The sequence below is a fragment of the Nanorana parkeri genome, unplaced genomic scaffold (genome assembly GCF_000935625.1).
Source record: "Nanorana parkeri isolate BGI_ZX_2015 unplaced genomic scaffold, ASM93562v1 scaffold300, whole genome shotgun sequence".
NCBI classification, from domain to species: domain Eukaryota; kingdom Metazoa; phylum Chordata; class Amphibia; order Anura; family Dicroglossidae; genus Nanorana; species Nanorana parkeri.
In genome coordinates, this window is record NW_017306568.1 from 1,394,312 (window position 1) to 1,416,084 (window position 21,773).

General features: G+C 45.6%; 1 protein-coding gene across 1 annotated transcript in view; it reads right to left on the reverse strand.

Moving 5' to 3' along the window:
• Positions 1-21,773, reverse strand: part of ISPD (isoprenoid synthase domain containing) — a 165,435-nt gene that overhangs the window by 100,241 nt on the left and 43,421 nt on the right. The window contains exons 4-5 of the mRNA XM_018557724.1: positions 21,152-21,256; positions 18,474-18,519 (exon numbers count right to left, since the gene is read on the reverse strand). Of these exons, the coding sequence (XP_018413226.1) occupies positions 18,474-18,519; positions 21,152-21,256 (151 nt within the window). The remainder of the gene's footprint in view (positions 1-18,473; positions 18,520-21,151; positions 21,257-21,773) is intronic.

Below are 21,773 nucleotides of genomic sequence, written 5' to 3' on the forward strand. Positions count from 1 at the left end.
TGCGGCGCACAGCGTGTGGAGCTGTGAACAGGGCCAACTGATCGGAAGCCGATTAATCTATTATTGAAAAAGTTGACAACTTTTTCAATAATCGATTATAATCGATTATGTCGATTAGTTGTTGCAGCCCTAGAGTAGATCCAAAAGTTTCTTTTATTGCAGAACAGAGACACATGTATAACATAGCCATCGTTTCCGAACCGCGTAGGGTCCCTTCATCAGGGCAAACACAGTGACAAATGAGTGAATATACAAAACTCATATATATATTTATATATATATACACTGAGTGGCCAGATTATTATGACCACCCCATCAGAAAAAACATACAATAAATGACACAAATCAGCAAAGACAATAAAGTGGCTATGTAACATATAGCCACGCAGAATACATGGATGACTCACCAGGGTGGCCCAAGGAGGAGAACCATTTCAGCAGCAGTAGCATGAAGGAAAATGTAAGGCGGGAGATGGAGCTGTCAGTGTAATGGACGATCGGGTGGAAGAATATCCTGCCATGTCACAGCCCTCTCCTCTTCTTGGAGTGTCTAATTATTCTCTGTACTGGTCCAGCTCCTCTGCCCCTCCCCTCCATACCTAACGTTTTTGTAGCAGCCAAGGGAATAAAACAGAGCAGGGGTTGGCAACCTCAGCTGCGGTGAAACTATTATTGCTATCATGCCTCTGGGAGCCATGTCTATGGCTGTCAGAGTCTTGCAGTGCCTCATGGTTTTTGTAGTTTCACCACAACTGCAGTTCCAAGGTTTCCTACCCTTACTATAGTACCACTTGAGTGGCAGCTCTGAGTCTGCTGGGACTGCTGACATCACATCCAAGATGGTGGCAGTGGTCCCGGGTCTTTTGGATGTCTACACAAGAGACGCCTTTACAGGTAAATAAAACTGCATAAAATACATTAAATGCAAAAAGATTTGGGTTAAAATCTTTATAGTAAATATTGGTATTATTTGCGTGGAAATAAGTAAGGCCAAACCTTTCTTTCTGGCTATATATGTATTTTGGGTCATGTGATTGGTCAGCTCTCATTTTTAGAGCCGGTGTGACAGCTGCAGTGTCGCACGCTGGCTCCAAGTATTGGGGAGTGTATGTTTTCCTCCCCCTTACATTGGTGGTCAGTGGGAAGAATGCTCCTTACATTGGTGGTCAGTGGGAAGAATGTTCCTTACATTGGTGGCCAGTGGGAAGAATGCCCCTTACATTGGTGGTCAGTAGGAAGAATGCTCCTTACATTGATGGTCAGTGGGAAGAATGCTCCTTACATTGGTGGTCAGTGGGAAGAATGTTCCTTACATTGGTGGCCAGTGGGAAGAATGTTCCTTACATTGATGGTCAGTGGGAAGAATGTTCCTTACATTGATGGTCAGTGGGAAGAATGTTCCTTACATTGATGGTCAGTGGGAAGAATGTTCCTTACATTGGTGGCCAGTGGGAAGAATGCTCCTTACATTGGAGGTCAGTGGGAAGAATGCTCCTTACATTGGAGGTCAGTGGGAAGAATGTTCCTTACATTGATGGACAGTGGGAAGAATGTTCCTTACATTGGTCAGTGGGAAGAATGCTGCATACATTGATGGTCAGTGGGAAGAATGTTCCTTACATTGGTGGTCAGTGGGAAGAATGTTCCTTACATTGGTCAGTGGGAAGAATGCTCCTTACATTGGTGATCAGTGGAAAGAATTCTCCTTACACTGGTGGTCAATTGGAAGAATACTCCCATTCAGTGAGAAGAATGCCCTTCCATGTTCAGTGAGAAGAATATCACTTACAATGGGGATCAATGGAAATATGCCCCCCTTACAAATAGCTAAAAAGATAACTGGTGTCAGTGGTTACATATCTGAGAACCAGAAATTACTGAATGCTCAGCGATCCCATAACAACCTTTGGTGGAACCCTAGTGTTCCACTGAGCCGTGGTTGAGAAGGCCTGGTCTAATTCTACATTTCCATATGACCAAACTTACTAAGTACAGATAGGAAAAATGTCAGTGAAAGAGGTTGAATCTGGAAAGAAAAATGCCTGAATTCATTCACTCTTCATATGAATAGATTGCATTTTACAACATGTGCTCCAGTGACAGGTGCACTTTAAAGTCCTCAGAATATTTTCTTCCCAGTTGTACGGAACCAGACTACTCTAAATCCTTAGCTGAATAGATACAGAGATTTCCTGCTGGGATTACCTGTACATCAGACCCGGCATGTTTCATTGTGAATCTCTTGGACAGAAGGCAATTATACAATCACGAGCATATAAAGCAGGAAGCGTGGCATGTCTGCGGGACCAAAATTTAACAAAGCTGCTAATATTTCTACCATCTCATAGGGATCGACAGCCCTCCCCCTCATAGGTACATTCCTGAAGAAGCCGGTAATGTGTTACTTATTATCCTTTGTTTGCTGTTATTCTTTACTGGATGGATTCTAAACCACTTCCTGGTGCTTGGGGTGCCTGCTTTACATTGGAAGAATATACACCATCAAAGAGGACCTGTCATGGCAGAAATACCTGGGATGCCATCGACAATGTTAAGTGCCTGGATGCCAAATGATCCTCTAGCTTTACTACTTTCAGGGTCACTGATCCAGAAACAGCACAGAATTCGGATCTGTATACTTGTTCTGTACCTATTCATAATCTCAGAAACAACAGAATCTGGAGTATCTATATGATAATTCAACTCGTGCTTCCTGAGCCCTGGTTCACACCTTGGAGTTTTTCAGCAGTTCGAAAAGCACTTTTAACTGCCCAACACAAGAAATCCCATGATTTTTCAATGGCCCTGGTTCACACCTGAGCAGGAAAACGCCAGACGCCTGAAAAGATACAGGAACTTCTTTGGGGAGTTAAAATCGCTTTTCCTTCCCATAGACTTCATTGGAAATGCCCAAAAACGCGCAACAGAAGCATGTTGCACATTTTCGTGAGCATTTTTACGCGTTTATACGCGTGTTCTTCCATTGCCCACAATGGTTTATGAGCTGCCAATCAAAACAAGCGTCTTCATGTACGCGCGTTAAAACGCCCATACAGATGTGCACAACACGCATAAATGCGAAAATAACCGCATGCCGCTAACGCGCGTACAAGCGCTCAGAAACGCTTTTTTTTTCAGTATGTCTGGCATAATAGCTCACTGTATACAGTTTCTTTGTGTGTTGCTAATTTTCTTACCTGGAGATCTGGCCAGTAACAGCACGATCTGTTCCAGGCAGGGGCCGTGGCCTCTCCGGTAGCAGCAGCGTTGTCAGCCTCCCCTGCAAGCTTCTTCATTTGGCCAATGAGATACTTATCTGCTAGACCTGATTGGCAGCCCAACAGCAAACTGGTCTAGTGCCTATAGGCACCCCAGTTGTTTACCGTAAAAGGTTTTTGTCTCCCTGAAGCTGCATTAGCATCAAGTCATGTGACCGATTTAGGTGCAAACAGTTCTCAGCGGCGTTCTTCTTTAACACTATCATGCACTGATTCTTGACCTCGGATCCTGCTTGCCTCCGGTAGATCACAACTAAGAAAGGTCCCAAGCACCTGGAATAGTTGGCTGCTATTCAAGGGACTCTCTCTCTCCGCATGAAGAAAGGAGAATTGTTCTGTCAGATTCACGCCAATTCATCAATGTGTTCACCTCCAGTTACACAGAACGATAAACACAAGCCATCCGCAGGCTCCTCACTTAACACCGAGCCTGCTAAAAATAGACGACTTCCTGCACCTGCCCACGCTGAAAAGTCTTTCCGCAGTGTGTCGCAAAACCCTGTTCGTACCAAAAAAAATATGAACACAAGGGGCACTGATCGTTCAAAATGCTATGACCAATGGCCAATGCACCGCGAAGAATTTCACACTACATAGTTGGCACGGCAGCGGACTTTATATATCGTGTTTCCCCAAAAATAAGACACTGTTTTATTATTATTTTTGCCCCCAAAAAAACACACTAGGTCTTATTTTCAGGGGATGTCTTATTTTTTTTTTAATGTGCAACAAAATGTACAACAATCTAAAGTTATTCATGTACAACAATCCAAAGTTATGTTCAAAGTTAGTAACCGGCGCTATAGAGGAAGTATCGGCTAATGCGACTGCTCCCTTCGTCGCCGCAGCCTTGCTTTCTACAGCGCCGGCTTCCTTTGCCATCAGGGACAGTGGTGCCAGCGGTACAGCAGAGGGGACATCAGACAGTGGACAGCGCGGTAAAGTACGGTACCATTACATTAAACAGTGCCTTCAGGGGGACAGAAGTTGGTGAGGTATGGTACTGGAGTGCTCCCTGTCACTGCGCTGGCCGGAGGGAGTCCCCTGTCATCCCCTTAATACAGTATGTCCCTGCAGGCTGATACCATCTCTCCTGCTCTTCAGGTTTCCCCTCACATGTCACCACCCAACTAGGTCTTATTTTCAGGGTAGGTCTAATATTACAGGGATCTTGAAAAATAGTGCCAGGTCTTACTTTCGGGGTAGGTCTTGTTTTCGGGGAAACAGGGTATTTAATTTTGACACTTAGCTTATTGTTATCCATTTAGCGCAGATTAGCTGTTGAAAAAAAAAATATGACCAATGGCCACCTACCAAAATTACCTTTGCAAAGGCCTTTCCACTGTGAAGTGAAATTTAAATTAAATCTAAACCCAACCAGTAAAATAACCTACTGGTGGAGAAAAGATTTCAGCACCAGGGGCGTAGGGGCTTCTTCACAGTTAGAGCGGTTAGGGTCTGGAATTCGCTGCCACAAGCAGTGGTATCAGCTGAGAGCGTGGAAACATTCAAAAAGCATTTGGACAATTTCCCCAGGGACCATAAGATATAAAGGGGTACAGATACCCGTAAATACATTGTAAAAAAAATAAGTAAAAAAAAAAAAAGGATCACACAAGGACCCATACGCACGCATACGCATGCAAATCCCATACATACACGCAATAATAGGTTGAACTCGATGGACCTGTGTCTTTATTCAACCTCAAATACTATGTAACTATGTAACATATGAGCATTAACATGATGATATCTTTAAATCTGCAGCTTTCATTAGGATAATGCCCGGTGATCCTGCCTTGAAGGAGGAACTTCATGGCACATGAACCCTTTAGGACAGTGGTTCTCAACCTGTGTAACCTCAGGACCCACATTTGTCCTTGGTCACCGAGTCGCGACCCAAGTTGCATTGCAATGGAACACATGGCATTGTGGTACCGTGCATTTGGGTTGGGGCGATTGAACTGTGGGCGGGAGATGCGTTTGGGGTGCCATTAAATTGAATGGCAAGGCAACGCACCTCCCATACCAGAAAGCAAAGTAGGTGCGATTGCGTGGTACACTGCGGTAATTCCACAGGGCTGTTCCATTAACGCACTGTACTGGTGTGAACAGGCCCTCAAAAACACAATCTTACGCACAACCACAGACACAATCTCACACACTCCAAGAATGTTTTACATTTTTTAAAGCTGCTGTGATGGAGCTCTATCCATATGTGCATTGCTTGTCCCTTGCACATCCTGTAGAGGTGCAGAGAGCCAGAATGTGACGTCACTCTGGTAGAACCAAGGCTTTAGGATACTGTATACAGCGCTCTAGCAAACGATTTGTCATCCAGGTTTAACATCTGCTATAGGCCAGCAAGCCCTGAATGAGATTCTACCTTCTTTCTGTATGTGACGGTTTCAAATGCTTTCTTGAATGGAGCAGGATATGGAATGTGACATAAACAAGCACTCCAGGCAATTGGCAGCGGAAGTCGGCGAATGTGTCAAACAACCACAAGGATGTTCCTCCTCTATGTCCTTTGCCAGGGGCATTGTATGCCAGCAAGTGAGAATACAGAAAGGACTTTTCTAGAATTGGCTATAAGATATGTGACATCCTACGCACCATGTGTCCAGGAATACTATTCTCCCCAGGGCCAGTTCCTCCCCTAAACAGATGCCCTCTATTCATAGAAGCAGCAAAGAAGAGTAATAAAACAAAAAGACCAAGTGGTCCATCAAGTCTGCCAATTTTTTTTGGGGGGGGTGGAGGCCAGTCTTGTTGTCCGAATTTAGATCTATGTTTGTACCAAGCATGCTTAACCACTTGCTGACCAGGTGTTTACACCCCCTTCCTGTCCAGGCCATTTTTCAGTATTCAGCGCTGCGGTACAATGACTGATATTTATTCCGTCATGCAACGCTGTACTGAAATTAATTTTATACCATTTTTTAGGGACACATAGAGCTTTCTTTTGGTGGTATTTAATCACCGCTGATTTTTTACTATATTAAGGAAAAGTAACTGAAAATATGGGGGGAAAATAAGGTTTTTTTTACATTGTGTTAGGAAACAATTATTATTACCCAATTTTTTGGTCAAATATAAAAGACGGGGTCACGTCGGGTAAATAGACACCAAACATGTCAATCTTTAAAATTGCGCGCGCCTGTGAAATCGCATAAAAACTACCATGCCTAAATTTGGCCCTAGGCGACGCTTTAAAAGCTTTTACTGCTCATCGGTTTAGTGTTATTAGTGATTGATGGCCCTAAAATGATTGCTCTCACTGCGACGTTCACGGTGATATGTAACATGTGCGGCGTAATGGGCGCAATCATTGTTTTCGTGTGTATGCGTTCCCGATACATGTTTGCATGTGTGTATGTATTTTTACAAAATGTTTTCTTCACTTAACTTTATTGTTATCACATAGGGGCTAAGAAACCCCCACTATGTGATAGCAAAGAGATGTGACAGGTCCTCTTTATGGAGACATCAGGGGTCTCCAAGATCCCTAATGTCACCTAGGGGCCCCCAAAGAAGCTGATGAAGCAGAGATCTGCTTCATCAGCTTCTCTCCAGCTTCTGAAGCTGGAGAGTGACACAAGAATGAGGAAGTGATGTAATATACATCGCTTCTGCAAACTGACAGCGGAGAGGGGACCGGAGGGAGATTGTGTATCGATCTCCCTCTCATCCCCTTTCAAAGAGCCACCATGCTGGTCCCGGGCTCGCGCTGGGCACAGCGGAGCCCGAGATAGCAGGAGGGGGAGCGCGGAGGGGGGGGGCGTACGGACCGGCACCTTATACAAGCGATCCGCCGGCTCTATAGCCGGCGGATCGCTTGTATGATTACAGGCATCGCTGCCTGTTTTTACATTTGGGCAGGTCTCTGCTCGCATGCGCGAGTGGGAGTGGCTGACGGGAAGTTTAAAAACGCCCGCTCAGATCTAGGAAGCTCCCGGCCTGCCATATTGGAACAACGGCCGGCCGGGAGGCAGTTGAATTAATTTACTGTTGATGGACTCACCACATCTACTGGAAATTTGTTCCAAGCACCAACTACTCTTTCTGTAAAATGATACTTCATGAGGTTAGTTCTGACTCTCCTCCTGCTAGTTTGAGGTCATGTCCCCGTGTCTTGATCTTAGCTAGGCATAGTGAAAAGAATGCCCCCCTGAACCTTATTCACACCCTCCATGTATTTAAAGGTTTCAGGCATGCCCCCCTCACCCTTATTTCCTCCAGACTGTACATGTTAGGTTCCTACAGGCTCTCCTGATATGTTTTATCCCTCAGACCTTTCACTTTTCTGTTGTCCATCTCTGGATTCTTTCTACCTCATCAATATCTTTATGTGAGTGAGGTCTGCAGAACTGGACATAGTATTCTAATTATGGTTAGGCTGCCCAGCAAGTGAGCAATTGGTTTTCATAGAAACACAAGAGCTGAGATGTCCTCTTCAACTTGGTGCATATACCCTGTAACCCCATAAGTTGCACCACAAGTGTTGTAGCAGTTGTGAAATATCTGTGAGTCTTGGTGGGCTGCAAAAAAAAAAGTGCCTGTTTTTAGTGTGCTGCGATGTGTTGGCATCCCATTTAAGAGGGTGGAGTTGCCTTAATCTAACACCAGGTAATGTGTGAATACTGTGCGTTACTGCCACAGACAGGGGTCCATATACTCTGAGAGAAAGAATATCCAGATGGTAAAGAAGTTTATTGGAGGCTGCATGGAGGCACAAAGGTCATAGAGGCACAGGGAGAATTTGAAGGCATAGGGGCCCCCTGGGTTGCACTTGGAGTCTGAAGGTGCAAAACACACTGGAGTCACTATATGACACAGGATGCTCTGAGGGGCACAGGGAGTCATGGGGTGCACTTGGAGTCACTGGATGACAAAGGATGATTTAGAGTGCACTTGGAGACATGAGGGTGCACAAAGCACACTGAATTCACTAGATGACGCAGAATGCTCTGGGGGTGCATATGGAGTCACGAGGTGCACTGGGAGTCACTAAATGGCACAGAATGCTCTGGGGTGCACAGGGCACATTGGAGTCACTAGATAGGATGCTCTGGGGTGCACATGGAGTCACAGGGGAACACAAGGTTGCACTTGGAGTGATAGATGACACAGGATACTCTGGGGTGCACTTGGAGTCACCGGATGACGCAGAGTGCACTGGAACACACTTGGGGACACAGGTGCCCACAGGGCACACTAGAGTCATTAGATGACACAAGATGCTATGGAGGGCACTGGAGTCACTGGGATGCACAAGAGATTGTGGCATGCATAAGGCACACTACAGCCAACAATGGCAGCTGAAGAAGAATTGAGACCGTAGAGAACCTGAAACAGGCATGGAGAACAGATAAGGTTATTGTAGCAGGGAGGGGGGGGGGTTTGACTGTGCATAGTGAAGCATTGCTTGAATACCTACATGTTGCCGAGCAATTTAACATGGCACCAATCAGGACAGCTGCCACCCACTGCGCTAGTGCTCTGGGTAAAATCTGAAAGTTCCGGTGGCTGCCTGCCAGAGAGCAGATGTGGCGCTGGATTCCAGGAGAGGTGAATGTGATGGTTACAGCAACGCATTGGGAGTGAATGGGCCCCAAGAGTAGTTTTGGTGTGGCGTGTTGTGTCCCAGTGGCTAACTACTGCTGCATGTAGTGCAAGTCTTATGTCCACGGATGGACCCACTAATGCACTCACTACACATTTATATTAATTTAATGCACACTAACATGCTACAACTTTTAAATATGCTGCTGCTAAAAATTATTGTAACAAAGCATAGTACGAGCTGTCTCTTTTTCCTGAGGTGTGCAGAGGGCGTGGCTCAGATTACCCCTCCTGCATATTCACAGTGCTCAGCAAGGGTGTTCCCAGAGCGGCACGATACCTGCAACTAGGAGATCTCGAGTAGCATGATCCCCGATGTTCTCCAGATCTTTCCCCACATTCCAAGGCGTCATATTTTACAATTTTGATTGGAGTGCACTTTTACCTATCCGCCCACATAATAATGATACAGGTAATCTGCTGACCAAACAAGACTAAAATAACTTTCCTAACTATATCATATCTTTGCTGTAGGTAAAAGAGAAAAAAAAAAGCCGATGCCAATCTTTCAGCTCATAGCAAGTCAAGTAACCATGACAAGCCGCTGACAAATGAACTGTCACTCTCCTCGACACGTTTCCCCATCTCTCAGTTCTTCCCCCCGCGACTTTTGTCTCTCTTTCGGCTTATCCCGCTGTGTGCTCACAAAGGTCACCCAAAGCTTACACAAACTTCCGCAACACTTAGCAATCTTCCTGCGGGAACGTGTGGAGACCTGCACCGTGTGATAAAACCACTTTCATCGCTTTTTTTTTTTATCAGCAAACGTTTACAGCAAAATACAGGGAGCTGATTAAAGGTTCTGGTCTTTACGCACAATTAACCAAAGTTTTTAAAGGGAAGAGTAAACAATAAGATAAAGATTATTTCCTTAAAGTGTATATATCGGGGGTAGGCAACCTTGGAACTCCAGCTGCTCCAAATCCCATCTTGCCTAGGCCTTTGGGAGTCATGCCTGTGGCTGTCAGAGTCTTGCAGTGCCGCATGGGAGTTGTAGTTCCACAACAGCTGGAGGGCTGAGGTTGCCTACCCCTGACATATACAGTCAAAAATAGTTTTGTCCAGTTTTGGATAGAGTAGTGAAGAGCTAAAACATCTATCAATGTATTTTTTTGCTGTCTTTCTCCCATTGGGGAGATTTCCTTTCACTTAAGCACTTTTCACATGAGCGGCCCAATCGGGCCCGACTGTCAGTTTTTCCCCCACACCCAATTGAATGCTCTATGAAAGTCTATGGGCGGCCATGTGTTTTTTCACCTGGTTAGCCCCGGCTCCAGCTAGGTCTGGAAAAACAAACAGATCAGAGATCCGTTTCGCGGGACCGGGGATAATCTAATGTAAATGGACACATGTCCGTTTACATCAGATTCCTCATAGACCGGCATGGTGTCCGGCAGTTTCATTTTTTTCCTCTATTGCAAGATGGAGGAAAAAACTGTTTGGACATGGATGTCATAGAGGTGACATCCGCTCCGTACTGCTGTGATCCGGAGAGGATCTGTTGATGGATCCTGACACGTTCCTCTGAAAAGGGCCTTACTGTCCCTGAGATGCAACAGTACAGGATTCCTTTAAAGCTGACCACCTGGCAAACATCTAAATATACAAAGTTGAAGTATATATATGAGTAGGGATTCACCGATACCGATACTAGTATCGGTGCCGATGCGAGTATTCGCCCAAATGCTCTGATGCTTAGCCCGATACTGCTTGTATCAGGAAGACAGGCAGAGCGTCATTACCCGCTACCCGGCTTCCATGTTCTCTCGTCACATCAGGAAGCCGGGCAGCGTGTAACGACTCACTGCCCGGCTTCCTGATTGGCCGGGGAGCCGGCTTCATGCTCTCTCCTCACATCAGGAAGCCGGGCAGCGTGTAACCATGCGGCGCCCGGGCCTCCTGTTTGGCCGGGAAGCCGCCTTCATGCTCCCTCGTCACCTCATGACGAGGGAGCATATAGCCGGCTTCCCGGGCAATCAGGAAGCCGAGCATCGCGTCATTACATGGCGCCGGCTTCCTGATTGGCCAGAAAGCTGGCTCCATGCTTTCCCGTCACCTAGTAACGGGAAGAATGGGGACGGCTTCCCTGCTAATCAGGAAGCCAGCTGGCTTCCTGAAAGGGACTTCCGGTACTCGGTATTTGGTATCGGCGAGTACCGGAAAAAAATATATCGGTACTCGATACGGAAATACCGGTATTGGTGCATCCCTAAATATGAGTGCAGTTTTACTTGTAAAAGAATTTGTATTTCTATCCATCCAGACCTGAGATTGACTCAGCCCTGGCAGAAAGGACAGCCAGCCTGGTGACCTGACCTTCCTCTACTACAGTTACGCAATACTGTCTGGTCATCTCCCTACCCCCTGGCCTATAATTGGACAGTGTAGAAGCAGAGAGCAGAATGATGGAATCAGAACGGTCTCCTATCAGTATGCTAAATGCCAGTATATTTGCATGCAACATCCCTGTATGGCTCCAAGTGGAATCCCTTCCTCTCCCAGTTAGAGTTTTCTTGGGCAGAGAACAAGGAGCTGATACCGAATCAAATGTAGACACTTACACTGCTAAAGAAAACTTTGAGGCTCTGCTTGAGCAACCATCATGCTCACTAAATAGGGGTTCAGCTTCACATGGAAAGCACGACGAAGGTCATTCTTTTCCGCATATAAGTTTTAGGGCTTGCAGATCACATTTATTCCTACAGCAACTGGGGCAGCAGAACAGATTCCCACACAGGGATATTCAGCAAAATACAGGAAACTCAATGTTTAGCCTTGTGGCTATGTCTCTCGCCACCTGTTCATAGGCACCAGACATCTGCTAGGCCAGCTCTCTGTCTGCCGCTTCCCCGGTCACAGACCTTTTCCCATCAGCCATGGACAAGTGTGAACACCTACCACCGGTATGTTTGACTTTCATGTTAGATCACCAACACCTGGTTGAACAGGACACCAGCCTTCCTCTTCTATTCCTGGGTCAAAACATCTGTCCTCCATTGGGTTACCTATTCCAGGCTGTCAGACGCTCTTTACCTAGAAAAACCTGTTCTCCCACAGCCACCCTTCACATCTATCTACACTAGACTACCCTGTGCCCTTGTGACACTTGGACACATAGCATAGACCATAAGGCTAATACCTTAGCACTGGCCAGGTACTGGGCACTGGAAATTAAAAAAAACTTGAAATGTGGAAGCAGGGTCCAAAAAAAAAACACCAAGCAGAGGTCAAAGGTAATTAGTATTGCAGGTGATCTAGATGCAGTTGACTTTTTCCCAATTACTGATGGGGGAAAGATCCACCTGCGTGCCTCTCTGTGGAGGAAAGCAAAACAAATGGCAAACGCACTCATCAATTTGTTACCAGCTTTAAGCAAGGTGCACATGGAAGGGCCTAATACAGTACAAACAGCAAAACGTTTGTGCGTCCCTGTGCCTTTAAGGGAGGTTGGGCTTCCTCCTGACAAACCTGCACCCAATTTGATCTTTTGCCATATGTGCTCCAAGATGGAGACTCTCATGGGTTAGAGTTAGGACCGCACTATATATAGGTGCCTTGGCGCGGCGGTGTGGCTTTCACATTTTCTGCATAAGACGTGTATCTAAACCTCTGTTTTTGACCTTAAGTTTTTTTGCATGCTGGCTGGCGAGTGTGCTGGGAAAACGTTTAGAGTGCAACTGACTGGCGCAGACTTTGTGGAGGTGGATGGACCAGGGGAAAAAAAAAAGGTCCTCAGGTACAGCTTCCTCTCCAGCAAAGGAGAACAGTGAGCAGCACAGTGCTGACATCACCAAATCACACAACAAGTCTGGGGAGACTAACAGTCAGGGGCAGCAGTGCCTTACAGGATCTCACCCTGCAGATATACTAGCTATGGGTTTCAAAGTACGAGTGTACGAGTAAGAGTGACTAGGCACAGGAAGTGCAATTCTTTTTTTTTTTCTTGGAGGAATTTACAAGACAAATGGCAGATTTTTCGGGATAATGTTTAGGCACAATTAATATTCATAGATGTTCCCTATAACATAGTAAATCTTTACTTTCAGGTTTTATTTAAAGCGGTATTAAACTCCCTTTTTTTAATAATGACTTCAGATCAAACAAACATCCCAAGAAAGTGTTTTTTTACATTGTTGCCCAAGCTCAGCTTTCCTGAACTTCCTGTCCAGTACAAGATCAGAAGGGACAGAGCAGATCCCAGCAGCTGTCCATCTACTAGCATTGAGAAGGTAGGAGGGGGTGCGGGGAGCAGGAGAGTGTCATGTCTTGCTGTGTCTATGTGATTGGGGAGACACACGCAGCTTATTAGCACACATAAGGGTGGCTCCATCGGACCCTGCAAAGAAAAGGAGCCACCCTACAACAGGATATCAGGGCCAGTGCTCAGGGGACCAGCTGAATCTGCAGGAAACTAAAACTTTCAAACATTACAAAGGGCAAACATCAAGTCATAACTTGGAAGATTGCACAGGGCTTATGCTGTCTGTTATTGGTAGCTAAACATAACAGTGAAGAGGTGAAAGGAAGGCGAGTATGTGCGGCTGGTGGGGACAGCATTAAAGGAGAACTATGAGATAAGTGATTTTCCCTCATCCTCATAGTTCGAGCCGACGTGTGACAATGAGACTGTCACAGGTTGGCTCAATAGATCGGGAAGTGAACGGGGGAAGGGGCGGGCACAGCTTTGCCCTGCCTCTAGAAATGCAGAGCCAGCTGTCACTCCCGCAGCTGGGTAGATCCAGACATGATTGTCAGGATCTGTCCCGGGTGTGGCGGTCTCAGTATAACGCGAGCTGTAGCTCGCGATATATTGAGCTTTGGGTTAGGGGAGGATGCTAGTATTTGTCCTCCCCTGACGCTGAAGAGAACTATGGGGAAAAAACACTCACTCCATAGTTCTCCTTTAAAGTGAACCTGCTTTTCCGCCCTGCATAAGCAAAGTACAGGTTTGCTTTCAATGCTTAAAAAAGGAAAAACAAAATGAAACTGACCCAAAATGACTATGGCTTCCCTTCAAACTGGACCGAACATGCATTTGCCATTTGTTTAATCATGCTCAGTCTTCAGCACTATCCCTCTAGCTGCTCATTAATACCACTTAGGAGAAAAGAGAAGGAAAAAAAAATTAAATCAAACTAAAATGAGAACATATGAAGGAAAAAAAACTTAAGAGAACCCGCAAAAAGAAACTAATGAGAACACATGAAGGAAAAAGCAAAAACAGGAAAGTTGACCGATGTACCGGACCGAATTTACAATTAAGGAACCCACAAAAAAAAAAAAAGATGGGAACACACGAAGGGAAAAACAAAAGCAGAAAAGGTTGACCAACATGGCTGTGGCGGATTAAAAATAAGTAAAAGCAGAAAAGAATCAGGGCAGGTTCCCACCATTATTTGGACCACATCTGGAACATGGTGCATTGCATTTTGCCGCATTTTTGCTCCCATATTACCGCGTTCCGGAGCTGGGTTTTTTTTCTTGTTTCTTAAGCTTAAAATGGGCTTTCAGGTGCGTTCCAGTGTGTTTGCATGCGTTTTTTTATGTGTTTCCATGCGTTCCAGTGCATGCCAGACCAGACAAAATGAGGAGTGCAGGGCCCATTCACACCACATCCAGATCATCTCCAGACCAGACCAGGTTGTTTCTGGACCCAAAATACATCCTAATGTATCCCTATGCCATTTCTGGCCTCTGGTAACACCAGCGCAGTCTGTTCCAGATCAGAACAATATTGCAGGTCTCACTTTGTCTGGTCTGGAATACACGGGAACGCATGGAAACGCATACAAATGCACTGAAACACACCTAAAAGCCCATTTTGAGCTAAAAAGAAAATCAAATGCTCCGAAACACGGCACAATTGTAGTAAAATTGCTGTAAAAATGCTGGTCTGGTCAGGAACGGACTGCGCTGGTGCGAACAGAGGCCAGAAATAACATAGGCAGTGGCGTCATAAGGGGGGTGCGGCCCGCACCCGGATGACACCATTAGAGGGGTGACACCAAAATGACTGACAGTCATTTTGGTGTCACCCCCCTCTGAAAAGTCGGGCGCTTGGTCATGGACCGAACGCCCGACAGTATCAGGAGAGAGGAGGGGACCCGGCGGCATACCTTATCCCGCCGTGTGACTGTCCCCTCCTCTCTCTGCCGGCGTCCATCACCAAGATGGCCGCCGACAAGTATCAGAAGACTGCCGCGCGTGCGTGATGACGTCATTGCGCGTGCACAGTGACGTCTCGGCGGGGTGACACTCGGTTACCGCTCCGGGTGTCACCCAGCCTCGGGACGCCCCTGAGCATAGGGATACATTAGGATGCACTTTGGGTTCAGAAACAATTTGGTCTGGTCAGGAACGGCCTGCGCTGGTGTGAACAGAGGCCAAAAGTAGCATAGGGATACATTAGGATGCATTTTGGGTCCGGAAACAATCTGGTCTGGAGATGATCTGGATGTGGTGTGAATAGGCCCTCAGGCAGCTCTTCCTGTGAGGTCAAAACTACTGATGACGTATCTAAGTGGACAAATCGCATTCTTCAGGTGGAGGAATAAGTAAAGCATGAAGCATAGAAATAAACTGGACAAGCAATGAAAGGCATGCAAAGAAACCCACATGTCATCAAAAAATAAGCGTCTGTCATCAAAAAATAAGCGTAAGCGCATCAAAGACAAAAAGCTGTGAGGTGGTGAGGAGTCACTCAAAAGCGGCACTTAGCAGACGGAGGTGAAAACAAAAACTCGTCAAAACCTAAAAGTTGAAGAAAACACAGCCCTAGGACCTAACGCTCCGGGTCACGGGTTAGTTGTGCGCCACACAGGTCACGGCTGACATGGAATAGGAAAAGGAAAGGTTCTAAAAAGGTAAATTGAGTGCTAGTTATTATGATACGTGCAAATTTCAGAACAATAATCCTTTCTAGGGAAATTTTTTGACATTTATAGTGTTGCCTCGTCTCAAACAGCAATGAATATAAGGAAGAATTTCCTAAAGGAAAGTAGATCTGAGCCCAATGACTAAAAACTTATCAACGTGCAACTGAAGCCCATACAGCAGCCGAGCGGCTCAGCTGAGCCGAAGGCATATGCTTCGGCTCGACTGAGCTAAAGTGGCAGCTGAAGCAGGGAGAAAGGCCTGCCGAAGGCCGGCCGTAAGCCCCGCAAATGACAGCTGGGCGGAGCCAGCCGTGAGTTGACTGCTGGCTCCGCCCAGTTGTAATGACAGATCAGCGTTCCCAACTGACCAGGGGATGCTGATCTGTCATTAAACATGAACAACTAGGCGGAGCCGACCGCGATATCACGGCCGGCTTTGCCCAGTTGTTATTTATTGGCCGGGACCTGCTAGAAGACGCTAGCAGGTTCTGGCCAATAGGAAACAGTTGGGTGGAGCTAGTTGTCACTGCTAGCTCCGTCTGATTGTTTTTTATTTTTCTTTTATTTAAAATATTTTTCTTTTATTTTTAATTTTCCTATTTTGGATCATTTTTTAAATAATTTCTTAACTTTTTGTTTTTATTTTCACTCTTTTCGCTTATTTGCTATTCTGCTCGGTACCACGGAGGTGTATGGGATGTGTATAGGCTGCTCAGCTCCTAAGGATGCCCTGCAAGGTGCAGGTTCCTCAGATTGGAAAATTCTTCAAATGTGTGATGAGGAGGAGTGCCTTGAGTAAATAGTCATAAGCCTCGTTTGGTTCCAGACTTTAGGGGCAATCAGGGGGGGGAAAAAATAGGAGTATAGCCAACGTGTTTCAGGGAATTTTGGATTCCCTTTCTTCAGGGCCCTTAAAGTTTGGGTCGACAACTGAGGCCAAAACGAGATAATACCAGCACTATTCAATCCAAAGCCCTGGAAGTGACCTTCCACGTGGACCCATGACATACCTCAAGAAGGAAAGGTTCTGAAGAACAAGTCCAAAATCCCCTGAAATGCATCGGCTGTATCCTTTATACCAATTGCCAATAAAGTCTGGAACCAAACTTATGTGTATGACTACACCGCCATCAAAGTGCAGGTGACAACGGGAGGGTGTTATGAAAATAAGTATGAGCAGCAGAGAAGGCAACTTATTAAGCACAACGGTTACATAGTTACATAGTTACATAGTATTTGGGGTTGAATAAAGACATACGTCCATCAAGTCCAACCCATATAGGTCCACGCATCATCTCATTCTTAGGACTACTTGTATCCCTGAATATTACGGTCCCTCAATATTCCTAAGCAGTTCTTTTCCCTGAATGAGTAAAATACAGCTTTGATTAGCAGGGTGGTCAGGATGGAGATGATATTTCGATAAACAGAACCTGTACCATGGAAGCTGTTCCAAAGCTGACAAAAAAGGACTAATCACCCATATTACCTATAGGCCAGTGATGGCCAACCTACGGCCCTCCAGCTGTGGTGGAACCACAAATCCCATGAGGCTTTGCAAGATTCTCACAGCCACAGACATGACTCCCGGGGAGAGATGCTTCATGGGATTTGTAGTTTCACCACAGCTGGAGGGCCGGAGTTTGGCCATCCCTGCTATAGGCTGATCTTTTCACTGTTACTTAATCGTTCTACAGTGTGCCTCTCTGTGTTAAGGTGGCCATCTTGTTAGAGGCAGGACTTGCTTTCTCATGTCAGAAATGCCCCCCCCCTAATGAATGGTATTTAAGAACCAACAGAAGAGGTGGAGGAAGCACAGATGCACAGAATAAATGAAGAAGAAGCAGGGAGATCCTTGCAATGTAGGTCCTCATCTACAGCTTCCTCTCCAGCAAGGAGAGCAATGATCAGCACAGTAGTGACGTCGCTAAATCTCACTCCAAATCTGGTGACACTAGCAGACAGAGGCAGCAATGCCTTAGATGATCTTACACTGCACATATACTGCTTTGAGGCTCAAGGTACAGGAGTGCCTAGGCACATGCAGTGCACTGCTATACTTAGGAGTCATTTTAGACAAGAGGTTGTTCAGGGTACTGCTTAGGCACAATTAACATATCTAATATTCCCTATAAAATAGAAAATCCTCACTTTTTGAGTTAAGGTCTATTATTATTATTATTATACAGGATTTATGTCACGCCAACAGTGTGCGCAGCACTTTACAATATAAGGAAGACATTACAATCACAATACAATTCAAGACAAGATGGTAAGGAGGGCCCTGCCCTTGAGGGCTTACAATCTAAAGGGAGGGGAGGGGCAGGCCCGGCGCTCCCGCAAGGCAAGTCAGGCGGCCGCCTTACTGCGCTGCAGGGTGAGAGGCCCTGGGGAGGGGCCAGTGAGACATGAAGAGGTAGCTGTGTATGCTGGAAGTGAGAAAATATCCTTCTGCTGAGAATTACTCTGGTCACAAATGCAAAACACCCTCTCAGCCTGGAAGGTGTTAACTGCCCCAACAATATTTATCAATACAGAATTTCTTTCGGGTTTAACGAGCTCATAATAAAGCAGCGACCTCATGGCTCTACTCCCACTCTCTATCGGTTTCATCAAGCTCACACCATTAAATAGTTAATTGGAACACACATCCCTGTTAACAACCTATAATAACATAATAAAAAGACACGCTTACCTTTAATAATTGACTCAGCTGCGTATAAATCTCGCTTGTAGGTCACCTAGCGAATAAAGGCAAGCCGTTAATTACAGCACAGGAAGGGATTATATGCCAATAAAGTGAATGCCCAGAGCAGCCCTCTCTATTGGCCTCAATACCAATAATTCATTCAATCTGCCATTTATCCAAGCACCGGCACGACGCTCGCCGTTCATCAGAAGGGGGCAGCCTAGAGGAAGAACACAAGTCCCAAACAGTCCCTGTATAATATCGTTATATCTTAGAAACCCTTCAAGCATTCCTGTGCAATGTATTTCAATCGGTTTTTTTTAGGTTTCTGAGTTAAAATGATCAAACTAATAGAAATAAACTTGTTAATATGTGTTTAACAAACATTTTACTATGTATAGCTTGTAATTAACATGCGATATACATAATAAACAATGTAATATAGACAGAGGCAGCCATAATTGCTCATTGCATGCTTAGTCTATGCTTTCTGCTCTGCGATGCTGCATAATGGTTGCGCTTTGTTCTGCTCCCACACAGAGCAAGTCTATAAATCAGCCTAATCCAGCCTTTTTTTTCAATGGAAGAACCCTTGAAATAACTTTCATGTTTTGGGGAACCCCTGGTAATAATTACTGTATCTACAACTCATGGCACATTAATGAGAACAGTAAGTCAGTTGAGGCGTGTCCCCTTATATCGGTGGTGTGTGAAGTGCCGCCTTTCATCGGTGGTCGGTGAAATCCTCCCGTACATAAATAATCAGTGAAGACAGGCTCCCTTAGATTAATAATCAGTGGGAGAAGGACCCCCTAACATTGGTGTTGATTAGGAGAAGGGCCCCATCACAAGGGGGAAGTCAGTGTACTCAGTGGATGAATGCTCCTTACATTGGCAGTGAGTGAGAAGTATGCTCCTTAAATTGGAGGTCAGTGGGAAGAATGCTCCTTACATTGGTGGTCAGTGGGAAGAATGCTCCTTACATTGGAGGTCACTGGGAAGAATGCTCCTTACATTGGTGGCCACTGGGAAGAATGCTCCTTAAATTGGAGGTCACTGGGAAGAATGCTCCTTACATTGGTGGTCAGTGGGAAGAATGCTCCTTACATTGGTAGCCACTGGGAAGAATGCTCCTTACATTGGTGGTCACTGGGAAGAATGCTCCTTACATTGGTGGTCACTGGGAAGAAGGCTCCTTAAATTGGAGGTCACTGGGAAGAATGCTCCTTACATTGGAGGTCACTGGGAAGAATGCTGGTGGCCACTGGTAAGAATGCTCCGTAAATTGGAGGTCACTGGGAAGAATGCTCCTTACATTGGTGGTCAGTGGGAAGAATGCTCCTTACATTGGCAGTCAGTGAGAAGAATGCTCCTTAAATTGGAGGTCAGTGGGAAGAATGCTCCTTACATTGGTGGTCAGTGGGAAGAATGCTCCTTACATTGGAGGTCACTGGGAAGAATGCTCCTTACATTGGTGGCCACTGGGAAGAATGCTCCTTAAATTGGAGGTCACTGGGAAGAATGCTCCTTACATTGGTGGTCAGTGGGAAGAATGCTCCTTACATTGGTAGCCACTGGGAAGAATGCTCCTTACATTGGTGGTCACTGGGAAGAAGGCTCCTTAAATTGGAGGTCACTGGGAAGAATGCTCCTTACATTGGAGGTCACTGGGAAGAATGCTCCTTACATTGGTGGTCACTGGGAAGAATGCTCCTTACATTGGGGGTCCGTGAGAAAAATGCTCCTTACATTGGTAATCAGTGGGAAGAAAACTCCTTGCATTGGTGATCAATGGGACGAACGCTCCCTACATTGGTGGTCAGTGGGGAGAATGTTCCTCGTACAGATAGCTAAAAAGATAATTGTGGTTACTAAATTGAGAGTCAGAAATCATTCATTGCTCAAGAAACCCCTCGCACTTCCCTGGAGGAACCCTGGTTAAGAAAAGGCTGCCCTAGCCACTAAAAACAAGGCACCGACTGCTTTAGTGAACCTTTCAGTAACCCTACAAGTCTGCAAATATGAATAATTAGCATATCAAAATATACAGCAACAATATAATGTAGTTTCATAACAGCTGTAAAGCCAAGGTTGCCTACCCCTGTGCAAGTGGCAGCTTAAACCACAGGTACACGTTATCTCAGATGAATGCTTGACAAGAACCAAAAGAGGCATTTGTTGCATAAAACTGTACTCAAGCAGAGCACACACAGAAAGCTGCAAAATTTCCAACCGGTTTCACAGTGGTTAGCGCTTACTCACGAAGTCGCATTTGAAACACGTTAGTGGTTTTGCAGCATTCTGCATGTACCCCACTTGCAATACAGGATTTATGCAGAAAATGCTGGTTTGGTGCCACCATTAGTTTTTGCATTGAAAGCAAAGTGTACAAGACCCAGAATTTAGGATAGACAGACCTAGCAGACCAAATGCAGCCTCGCCTTATCCTACTTCTCCGTGGTGGTCGTTTGTAAAACATTCACCACAAAATGTGTAACTGCTTAAACCTTACACCTAAACAAATCATCTGCCCAATTAGTGTTTGTAGACCTTCTACAAACTGAGCTCAGTCTGGTGCTCCAGGCAGCAGCGGCTGCCTGCTGGCTGAACGGCCGTGTGTTTGCAGAAGTTAAGTGTAACTCAAACATTTAATGTGAGGTCACCTCCACCAACGTCATATTTACCTTCCACAGGTCGGGGGGTCCTTCCACTAACTTCGCTCTGACTTTACTGTACTCCAGGGCCAAATGTAAGCACTCCGTGCCAAAATCCAGGTCGTAGTCAGTGCACTGTTGGCAGAAAACAAACACAAATGTCTTAAGCAGCTGAAAAAAAGTGATCAGTTACCCTAAAGAGACCCAGTCACATTGCCCATTCAAGGGAGAGGGACAAAGTCTTTTGCTGGCCGATCCCTGACCCACTGACCAAGAAAGCGCTGTCCCCGCCACAACCTCCTGCCATGGTGTAGTGCTTGGCCTTGAGCGGGCAATCGCCAGGTCCAAACACTGCAGCATAATGACGAGGAGGAGGTCATCGACCTTGTGCAACACCATTTGGCATGAAGCTTACACACTTGTCTCCGATGGAGGAGCAGAGTCGGGTAGGAGAGGGTAGGTGGGTGGGGGTTCAGCTAGCAAAAGACTTGTTCACTCCCTACTGAGTGGGCAAGAGAAAAAGTCTCTTTCAAGGGAAGCTATAGAACATTAAGCACATGAGTAATTATAATGTTTGCCTTGAATTGTGAAATGATATTCATATTTGTATATACTCTTATTATGACGGCTGTCAAACAAACAAATATCAAGT